The 9,372-nt window shown below is 40.0% G+C and overlaps 1 protein-coding gene across 1 annotated transcript; it reads right to left on the bottom strand.

Annotated features, from left to right (window-relative positions):
* Nucleotides 1-206: 206 nt before the first annotated feature.
* On the bottom strand, nt 207-9,063 carry LOC125159242 (odorant-binding protein-like). Its single transcript, XM_047847351.1, has 7 exons — nt 8,944-9,063; nt 8,310-8,446; nt 5,004-5,074; nt 2,538-2,648; nt 1,596-1,697; nt 1,231-1,318; nt 207-345 (listed from the first exon to the last, which is right to left on the bottom strand). The coding sequence occupies exons 1-6, from the start codon at nt 9,061-9,063 to the stop codon at nt 1,278-1,280; spliced, it is 582 nt and encodes a 193-aa protein (XP_047703307.1). The 3' UTR covers nt 207-345; nt 1,231-1,277.
* Between the last annotated feature and the right edge of the window lie 309 nt (nt 9,064-9,372).

Here is a 9,372-nt window from a genome sequence, read left to right on the forward strand (position 1 = left end):
GGTCTCTGATGGGATGTTGATCCTATGATAGCCATGCTTTCCTGGGTAGTTGTATGTAAAGTGGATATTTATGTGTTTTTAAAATTAAACACACAGGTTTAGGATACATGCATATGTGCACAGACACACAGGTACAGGGTACACGTGTAATCAATCTATTTAATCATTCAGAAATCCTGTAACACCAAACAGGACGTGAATGGTGATGGACAGAGACGAGATGGGAAAGGCGAACATGTTTATGAATAGAGAAAATGATGTGAAGCAGAAAGAAGGAACATACTCTTCATGCTGTTGATCCTGATTCCATGGGGAAGACCGTGTTCCTGGTTCTCAGTGATGCAGCTACAGGTGCATAAAACAGGAGAGGAGGTTGAGTTGAGTGGACTGGATGAGCCTCAGGAAGTACAACATCAAGGGTTCGGGTGACGTTTAGTTGACCCAGTGCACCAGTCCCACAGGGAACATCATACTCTCCATCCCCACGATATGGGGGGGACCCACTGGAATTTTTTCAGGGATGTGTGTATGATGGGACCTTTCCTAATCAGGATCCCTTCCAACACTTTCATGATTTCAGAATGAATGTTCATGGGGATGGTGCGTCAAACATGATTTTACAGGATCTTTGATGGGGTTACACTCTGGTCTTCTGATTGCAAAAGCTCTCTGGCCTCAGGACATTATATTCAGCATGAAAGCTAATATTTCTGTTTGACCTTTCTTTCGTCCCTTTCTTCCCAACAACAGTGACAAAGGGCATGTGTTAGCCTAGAGCCCAATCGTAATTTGAGGCTCGTATTACTTTAAAGGTTTAACAATCACACTTTAAGGAAATCACGTTCTGCCTGAAAATACACATTGAACGCTTGTGTCATTGGCATGGTAGGAGGGCCTCTGAGGTGACTGTTACTATTATGCAAAACTAAACACGGGATGGGCGGGAATAGTGCACATGGAGTGGTGACGCATTCGGACAACCCGCAAGTCAGAACTGGCTGGAGAAGTCATTGTTTTTCCTGTCATCCCCACCAGCATCGGGCTTTCCTGCTTCTCTGGCTGGAAGCAGGCATGTCACCTGGCTGGCTGTCACTGGCACGGTTCTTGTGAAATAATGCTTTATCCCCCAAACTGCTTTTTAGCATTAAATTCACCTCAACTGGTTTGCAATCTCGGGGTAAAAAAAGTAACCTCATGTAACGTAAAAAAGCTCTCTAGTGAGATAATTACCGAATTGACATAGCGGCACTGATAACACGTCATTCTTCTTACCGTGTTCAGGACGAGTTGGTGCCCCTCTCATTTTTAGGACACTTCTCTGGGGAAAGACAAATACAAGAGATGAATAAAGGAGCAACCCATCATGGCCATTTCCCAACATTTGTAAGGATTTCTTCTTTTAAATAATGGGTTTTATCAAAGATAATTCATGGAAGAGAAAATGTAAGATAAATCAGTTTTTTTTTTTCCAGATAGCATATTTACAGATCAGGTGAGAGATATGTTCAGGAAAAAAAAAAATATATATATATATATATATATATATATATATATATATATAGAGAGAGAGAGAGAGAGAGAGAGTGTCACATTACCAGTTTTGCTCATATCTATAAGATTTTCTTCAGGAATATTGTTTCCTCTCATCAACTCCCTGAACTTTGCAAAATCGTGGTTGTCAGGATGAAGTCTTCTGCCTGAAAATCACCGTGCATAAAGCAGAAATCGCCCATTAGAACCCCTAAGAATTTTTGCATGCAGAATGAGGAGAATGAATGGGGAAATCCAGTCTTTAACTCAGTCTCCAACTGTTGCCACTGACTTTTTCCCAGTGTCAGCTACCTGACCTAAGTGGGTAGGAGCCGTTCACTGCTGTCCCTGTGTAACCCATGCACTGCCCAACATCAGCAGCGGGACTCCAGGAAAACAGCAGGAAATCCATGAATTGGGGGCCTAATCCATCAAGTATATCCAGCCTACCTCATCTCTGCCTACACCTCAGACTCTGGCTCTGACATGCACGCCTGGTTCTGGGCCCAAAGAAAATGCAAGCGTGGTTCCCACCTTCCCAACCATAACCCTGTCACACAGTAATGGGAGACAGCTTCCTTTTTTATGAAAACCAGAGTTTTCAAATGCCTTTTTCCAACTTGAAACCTAGTATCTCAGAGCTGAAGCACCCCTCTCAAGCCCCTGGGGGTGGAAATCGTTGATGTTCACAATAGTGCATTGAAAGGATTAAACAGGATGAAGGCTTTTTGTTGTTTTTAAGTTTCTGCTCTGAGGCTGAAGAGTCTATTTGAAAAATTGTCATAGAATGAGGGAATTGGGGTCAACCCGAACATAGCCATGGCTTGAAATGAGTTGACTTGTTAGCAAATAATTTCTAATCAAACTGATTTTTTTTTTGCACAAATGAGAATTATTCTTAAATGTCTTACGATCTGGTACCTCCAACCTCTACTGATTTTCTCACTGAGAATGCTGACGGTGGAAATATTACATGGCCATGACCATCGTCAGGATGATATACATACCAAGCAATCCCAGCATTTCTGTGGTGGTTCCTTCGCTGTCCACGTTGACATTATGTACTATGATAGAATGTGAGGTGTAATGAAGAATCTTGAGATTATTTTGACCCGCATCTGTGAGCGAGACACAAAATATATATGTAAAATGTATATAAACTGTAGCCTTGCCTTAGTGAATGTAGGGGAGATTGGCTCTACCATGGCCTAATTAGCACATTGGTAACAACATTCTCATATTGGTCCCTCCGACGATGCAGCGAATGTTAACATTCCTTATGACATGGAGACAAGGCCTATAAGGAACTTTTCCTTATTGCCCCATTCTTCCGATATTAAACATTTCACCCCTTCCAGTCTTACTAAAGTGTTTTCTGAAACGTGTTCCAGGGGAGCCAACGTTTTTTGAACAACACGACTTGTTGTTATATGCCATATTATCAATACAAGTTTAAAATCTCTTCCTATTTGCCTTATCCCGGCATTGGAGATGATTTCTCTTTAAGACCAAAATTCAGTTGCCCTTCAAAACCCTGCATAACTGTGTGCTGAGTGCCTATCCTACATTGGGCAATCTTCTGAGTCATTAGCGTCCACCCCTTTAATCTAGGTGTATTACCCAACAAACTTCTGGCTGCCATGAACATGTGCAGTTTTATTAATATGGTTTTACTTGTGACGATACACATGTTCAGATCCCGCCTGCAGGGGCACCTTCCACTCTGGCTCTGCCCATCCACCCCGGCACATGTACAAGAAATAAAGAAGCATTGACCAACTTAGTGTCATCACCAAACCTTCTAACATCCGTTCTCTCTTCTGCCCTCAATGTGCACAATGCCTTATTGGAACCACTCATCAGGATTTTATTTGAAACTATGCCACTTTGTGTTTCCCATTCAAATAGCCTTAGTCAGCCCCAGCCAGAGACCAAGTGGCAGCTGAAACAACTTCAGAGTCAGAGTGGCATGAATCTAAATCTTGCACAGCCCTGCTTTTAAGTCCATGAGTCTTGGGTTGTGTTGGAACAATTTAAATAAGAGTTTATACATCTCCTCAGATTCTTAGTAACCAAATGTTTTAATGATGATGTTATAAAGAAGGGCTTCGTAGGGATGCTTGGATTGCTCAGTCAGTTGAGCATCTAACTTCCGCTCAGGTCATGATCTCACGGTTCATGAGTACAAGCCCCCCGTCAGACTCTGTGTTGACAGCTCAGAGCCTGCAGCCTGCTTCGAATTTTGTGTCTCCCTTTCTCTGTGTCCCTCCTCTGCTCGTGCTCGCTGTCTCTCTCTCTCTCTCTCTCTCTCTCTCTCTCTCTCTCTCTCTCTCTCCCTCTCAAAGATAAGTAAATATTAAAAAATTTTTTTTAAATGAAGGGCTTTGCAGAAAATCTCACTAAATAGGTTTATAGAGGTAGTGCAGGTTATGGAAGCAATGAAGTTAAATCTGTCTTCTGAGCCTCCAGGGTGGTTTCAAGGCCACTGCTGGTATTCTGCTTGTCATTGTGACACCTCACTTTCTCCAGATCATAGCTGGGTAGGTTACAATTTCTAGCTCCACAAGAGCTGTTACAGTAAGTGCAGCTCATTCTCCCTTCTCAAGTTGTCCAAATCTAAGTTAGAAGGGGTTACCAAAAGGGAGAAAATTCAAGAAAAGATGATAGAGGACGTTGATGACTCAGGCATAGGAAAAATAATGTAAAGCTAAGAAGAGTGAAAACATAACTTAAAAAATCTACTGGGAACATAAGTTACTGAGGAATATGCATAGGGTCGAATGCCAGGCATATAATTCACTTTGTTTGCATATATATTTTACTTTTTGCAAAGTCGTTGTGCTGTTTCTTATCTTAGATGAGGGCTGTAACCACAGACTTACACAACACAATTTTAATCAGATATTTAGACATTAGGCCATTTAAAATATGGAGTGTTGTTTAGGGTAATTAGGAAGAGTTTAGAATCTAAGTGTCAGCCGACATCCCCATTCCTTTTAACTGAAGCTGAGGTTATGAACAAATGTGCCTGGTGATTAAAATCACTCCGATTTCCTTGGATTGTAGGTTAATCTCCCAAGAATGGAATGCAGTTAAGATGTTTTACGATGATGTTTAAAAAGTATTCTCTTAAAGCAAAATGAGATTGATATGTAAACTGAGGATAGACCTATTATATTTATTTCCTAAGGCCATTTAAATTATCTTGAAACATATACTCAAGAACTTTATGAAATAAACATCCTGAGCACTTATCAATGATTTAATAATACTCAAAATTGGAAGGGGCCACCAATGTCCTATGACTTAACTGTGCATGACAAGATAAAGTGCTTGGATAGATAATTTAGGGGAGTGTGCCTGGTCACATTTCCAATGATTAGTTGAACTGGAATTCAGGCAGACAAGAGTTCCAGGAAGAAGTGGAGACTAAGATTTTGACCTTAATATCTCAGTAAAATACTTGTACTTACAACCAATATTGATAAACTTGTCACGCCCAATGGTTCCCACGGCAGACTTTTCTGTGCACAGTCCGTTCATCCTTAAAAACAAAATGTCTTCGAGTGAGTCGATGAAAACAAACTTTCAACCACAATTGACATTCTCTTTGTCTCAACCGCACAAGAATCTGAATGAGGCATCATTTCAGTGCCTGTAAACAACGTGCCTTTTGAAAGAGAAGAAGTAGGTTTTCCACCATCAAAGGTCACCTGCCAAAGATGTCTTTGTCTACACGTGGAATCAGGTAGTTCTAAAGAGTGACTATAAAACAAGTCATATTTAAAGGCAATTAAACATGAAGAAATCTGAATTATTAGAAAAGAAGGCAAACAGAACATTCCCTTGCCTTAAAGATTTTCTGGAAAAAGAGAAGAAGGGCCGTCAGGACGGTCCTTGACGGTTCTCACAACGTGGGCAAAGATTTCTTACATAATATAATAGACAAAAGCACCCCCCAGAAAAGGGGGAAAAATGATGGGCTTAATTTAATTAGAACCATAAACTTGTATAAAAACACTACTCAGAAAATTAGACGTCAAGTCACACATGTGTGCCCACGCACAAACATACATACATACACACACGAGCAAATGCATAAATACACATGATGCGTGTATGTGCTGGATGGAAACTACATGTGTATTACAAACAATTATATACGTGTCACATATGTAACAAGAGAGTTTGTGTATTCCTGTGTGTGTATATGATAAAAAATGCATATTTGGAAAAACAGGAAGAATGAATACGGCAGAAATCGTAAAAGAGGAAGTAAACCAACTAAAATGGGGCAAATGGTTGAACAGACCCGTCATGGAAGAGTGACAGTGTAGGAAACCATGCTCAGGTCGATGACTCATCAGAGACATGCAGGTAAAAACCACAATGAACTGGTACCTCACATTCACGGGACTGCCTAAAATCAAAAGATGTCAATACCGAGGTTTAGGAAGAATGTGCTGCCGCTAAATATCTGATACGTTACTGGCAAGAATGCAAAAGGCACCGGCACTTAGAAAACAGCTTGACCCTTTCTGTGGTTAAATATGCTCGTGTGCCATGATGCAGCAGTTGTGGGCTACCGGTGAAGAGTTGCAAATGAATATGTGTCGGCACAGACATTAGTGCAGAGCAGTTCGTATCCAAGGTGTTCAATATAACCACAAAGTGGAAACGTTACCCAGGAAGTGGGAAACGTACATATTGCTACATACACGAGGAACTTGGATTGGCAGTGACACGAGTGACTGTTTGCATACGGAGACACGTGGATATACGTTCCAAACCTTAGGCAGAGTGAAGAAAGCAGGATGAGATGCATCGTGTTTAATTGCAGCATGTGAAGTTTAATGCGTGTGAAGTTCTGGAAGAGGGAAGGAAAACACGGCATGTCAGGTGTTGCCTATGCTACCTGGGGTGATGGAAATGTATGCATCTTGAGGGTGCAATAGATGTACACATAGGTCCAAGTTCACTGAACTATGCCTTCACATGGATACCTACCACTACACGTCCCTTGCGTTTCAGTAAACCTGATTGCAGGTGGGCATCCAAAGGGAAAGTCTACTAATCATAGAAGGACACAGAAATTTGAAAAATGAGAGAAAAAGACCCTAGGGTACTCTTTAAAACGTTAATGAAAACTGACAGGTATATCTATTGGAATAGGATGTGTGTGTAATTTGATAATATGTGTATAATCAATTATATATTATATAGAACATATAACCAACTATATATTTTATATACAATTATATAATTATATAACATTGCATATCTATTACATATATGTATGTATATAATCACATAATTATATAAGGTTACATGTATATTACCTACGATGTATGTATACATGCAATGTTATGTGATTATTGCATATAACATATAACCAACTATATATTTTATATACAATCAATTATATTATTAATTATATATTGTATTATATTACATATCTATTACATCTATGTACATAATTACATAATTATATAACGTTACACATATATTACATATAATGTATGTATATATGCGATGTTATACAATTATTGTATATAATATACTGCAGTTTTATCCATTACTGACTTCGTAGAGCCTTCGAGTGTTATTTATGGAATGCTCACTATATTGCAGGCGTATACATATTTTATTATTATTATATATTATTCCATATTATAATTGTATAAGATTTCATATTATATATACAACATGTTATATAATTTGATACACAATTATATTTATATATGTAGAAACCACTCTCTCCAAACATAACCCTTTCTTTTCCTTCATGTCAGTCTCTTTTTATTTCTCATTCTTCAAAGTATGTGCCTGTGTTTATGTGTGTGTGAGCAGTGGAGACTGAAAGATTCTTGCATTCTACCTATAGCTTTGGAAATGAGGTCTTCAGAAACAGACTTCCTTCGGTTTCTTATAATCCCCTGTCACCACCCCTTGCAAGTTTTCTCCTTTCTTTATACTGAGAACTTTTTGAACTATCATAAGCTATCATCAGTTCCCCCGAGCAGATCCATCTGAACTCAGAAAGATAGAAATTACCATTACACTTCCCACCTACAATGTAAATAGATGTTTGAATCTTACAGGCCAGGATCTGTTTGCATGATTTGATGCTTTCAGATGCCCTATATGCCTTTGATTTCGGTGATACCTCCTGCTTCATTTTGTTATCCTAGGAGTCGCCTACTGGAAGTCAAATGTTGGTGTGGCAATCATTGTTATTTCCAGGTGAATTCATCAGCATGTGTGATTGCTGGTGTTTTCAATTTAGCAATACAGTTCAGCTATGCGATCATTGTCCTTTTCTGGGGCCCTCTTTCCACCGCATCTTTGCTCTTAGTAAAGAATTTCATGCATGATATTATTACTTTATAGATCTGTATCTGGCTCTGGTTTGAACAATGGAAGTAAAAAAGTGTCTTCATCGTCTGTTACTCTTGAGTTCTTAATAAAATGCCTGCAGGAAAGTGAGCATTTTATAAATAATATTTGAAGCAGCAAAGTCTTGGTGAATTTAATAATGATTAAACATTGCTGCTTGGGAGTTCTTCAGGGTAGAGAATGATTGAGGCCAGTGTCGGGAACCTTATGGTCACAGGAGGTCCCTGAGAATCATCTCATTAAAGCAAGAAGGGTGTACTGAATTTCTTAAGAACTCAGAGCCTCACTTTCCATCATCACTGAGGTATTTCACTGCAAACATGCAACTCAGATGCCCTCTCAGGGCCATCAGATCAGGCCATTTCATTCTGTGCTATTCTTACATGACAGAAAACTTGAAGACCATTCTGCCATTTGGTATGTCCACATCAACTTTGCGCATATAACCGTGGAATGGGCCGTTGCTTATCTTGTCAAAGTTGGTGGCTGCGACCAAAAGCGTGTTCCATTCTCCTGAAAGCTAAAAGCAAAGTTTCCATCAGAAACGTTGGTCCAGTTCTTTTGATGGCCTCCAACATCATCCAGCATGGGTTTCCATCCTCTTTTGCATCAGCAGCGAGCTATCTAACTTTAAGGAACAAAAGCACGATTTATAAAATACTGAGAAACCCAAGTCTGCAGCAGAACTAAAAACTCACATAGTCCTGAAATAGCACACTCGTTCTTATCAAATGCAAGAGGTCAAACCCAACAGCTCTTTGGCTGATGCACCTTCTGTTTTATAAGTACGGGAAACAGCCAGTTAATAGACCAGAGCAGACATGTACAAAAGAAATGTGTAAGCAGGTGGTGAACAGAGGGATTCCGAGTTTCCAGGTGCATGGCTAGGCTTAGATGCACATAAATTTGGATATACATAGAAAACCCCCCAAAAGACACAAACACACACACACATGCACACACACACAGAGGCACACACATGAAGACGTCCACGTCAGGTCAGCCTTTTTCTGGTACCTTTGCAAGGTTGTCCCATAAAGGTAGGTGGCCGTCCGGTAAAGGTAGGTGCTCGTCTGGTAAAGGTAGGTGGCCGTCACAAACCAGAACGACTCCAAGAAGTAAGAGTAGAATCTTCATCTTTCTAGCACCTCTTGGTTTCTCCTCTGGAGGAAGCTCAGAATCAATTACCTGCTGGTGAGAACGTTGACCTCTTTATATAGTAAACATCTTTGAATGTGGCAATGTTTATCTTCTTGTCATTTTTCACAAGAGACCATTGTGCAACACTGAAAATAAACATCCTGTTGGCAGCATTGTATCCCAAAGATCTTTCAGACCTGGGTCATAAACCCCTCCAAAGGACGTTCCATAAACCCCTTCCATAACCCCTCCAAAGGACATTCAGAAGGTAGGCCTGCCTACAGGGTCGTTTGGATCAAGCCTGCA

The sequence above is a fragment of the Prionailurus viverrinus genome, unplaced genomic scaffold (genome assembly GCF_022837055.1).
Source record: "Prionailurus viverrinus isolate Anna unplaced genomic scaffold, UM_Priviv_1.0 scaffold_48, whole genome shotgun sequence".
Classification (NCBI taxonomy): domain Eukaryota; kingdom Metazoa; phylum Chordata; class Mammalia; order Carnivora; family Felidae; genus Prionailurus; species Prionailurus viverrinus.

What these genes read in the sequence shown, in the direction of transcription:
- LOC125159242 (XM_047847351.1), bottom strand. Translation starts at nt 9,063, where the DNA reads ATGAAGATTCTACTCTTACTTCTTGGAGTCGTTCTGGTTTGTGACGGC. An exon ending in TATGGGACAACCTTGCAAAG is followed by an intron (nt 8,447 to 8,943) that starts GTACCAGAAAAA and finishes CTTTGCTTTTAG; the next exon opens with CTTTCAGGAGAATGGAACAC. An exon ending in TATAGATATGAGCAAAACTG is followed by an intron (nt 1,319 to 1,595) that starts GTAATGTGACAC and finishes GTCTTTCCCCAG; the next exon opens with AGAAGTGTCCTAAAAATGAG.